Source organism: Condylura cristata, unplaced genomic scaffold (assembly GCF_000260355.1).
Source record: "Condylura cristata isolate star-nosed mole 26May11 unplaced genomic scaffold, ConCri1.0 scaffold00004, whole genome shotgun sequence".
In the NCBI taxonomy this organism is placed as follows: Eukaryota; Metazoa; Chordata; class Mammalia; order Eulipotyphla; family Talpidae; genus Condylura; species Condylura cristata.
The window spans coordinates 1,117,136-1,118,061 of NW_004567105.1; the positions used below are offsets into that span (position 1 = coordinate 1,117,136).

The 926-nt window shown below is 69.1% G+C and overlaps 1 protein-coding gene across 1 annotated transcript in view; it reads right to left on the reverse strand.

Annotated features, from left to right (window-relative positions):
* The window catches only part of NUP50 (nucleoporin 50kDa), a 1,602-nt gene extending 1,391 nt beyond the window's left edge, over positions 1-211 (reverse strand). Inside the window, exon 1 of the mRNA XM_012735252.1 lies at positions 115-211. Within this exon, the coding sequence (XP_012590706.1) occupies positions 115-183 (69 nt within the window). The 5' untranslated portion in view covers positions 184-211. The remainder of the gene's footprint in view (positions 1-114) is intronic.
* Between the last annotated feature and the right edge of the window lie 715 nt (positions 212-926).

A 926-nucleotide genomic window follows, 5' to 3' on the forward strand; every position in this document is an offset into this window, starting at 1 on the left:
GTGCCGCCCAGAGCCGCAGAGTCGGGCTCCCGGCCTGGCCACGGTGCCCACAGAAGCCCGTGCAGCCCTGACCCGCCACACGTGGGCACCGCGCTCCGGGAGAGGACGCCTCACCGCTTCTGCTTCATCTTCTTGATCCCAATTCCTGTCCGTCAGTTCCTTCTCGGCAATTCTTTTCGCCATTTTTCCAAACCTGTGAGAAACACAGAGGTCAGCCGCAGAGAAGCTAGAAGCCGTAACTGACGCCAAGTGTCAAGAACCCGCCGCCGTGGGAGCTGCATCCTGGTGCGGGCCTGTGGGCTGGTGCCGCACGGCGCCCTCGGGCCCAGGGCGCGGGAGGGAGGCCGAACGCGGCTCCCCCAGGGCTGTGCGCAGTCCCACACTCTCGGCCCGCCCTGAGCACGACGCTCGGCCTTGCGCTGACACATCAGCCGGGCGTCACCAGGCGTCAAGACGGCGCCCGGAAAGCTCGGACGCAGCAGGCACTGAGAACACGGCCCGAGCGCCCTCAGGCCACGGCGCCCGGCGTCTTCCTCCGGAACCGCTAACTGCCCCAAAGCCGGACACTGCAAAGCGGGGGCATCAGGAGTCCGGAGTAGGGTCACTCTGGCAGGGCCCACGTTCTGCGGCGCGAAAGCCCGACTCCCAGGGGCCGCTGCGGAAGTGGGTGCTGGGCACTGCCCAACACACTTCACTCCCCGCCAGGCAGAAACCCAGCACCGCCCAGAGGGCACCGCCGTCTGCGGGCTTCCCTCCGGGCCTGGAGGTCGGGCGGACCAGGAGACGCCGTCTCGGGGACAGTGGGGCGCCCGCCCCGCTCCGGACCAGCCACGCCCCTGCTGTGGCATCCCCCTCGCTGCGCCCCACACTGTACCGCACTGCGGCCTCAGGACTGTCGCGCGCCAGCTAAGACTGGCTGGGGTTAG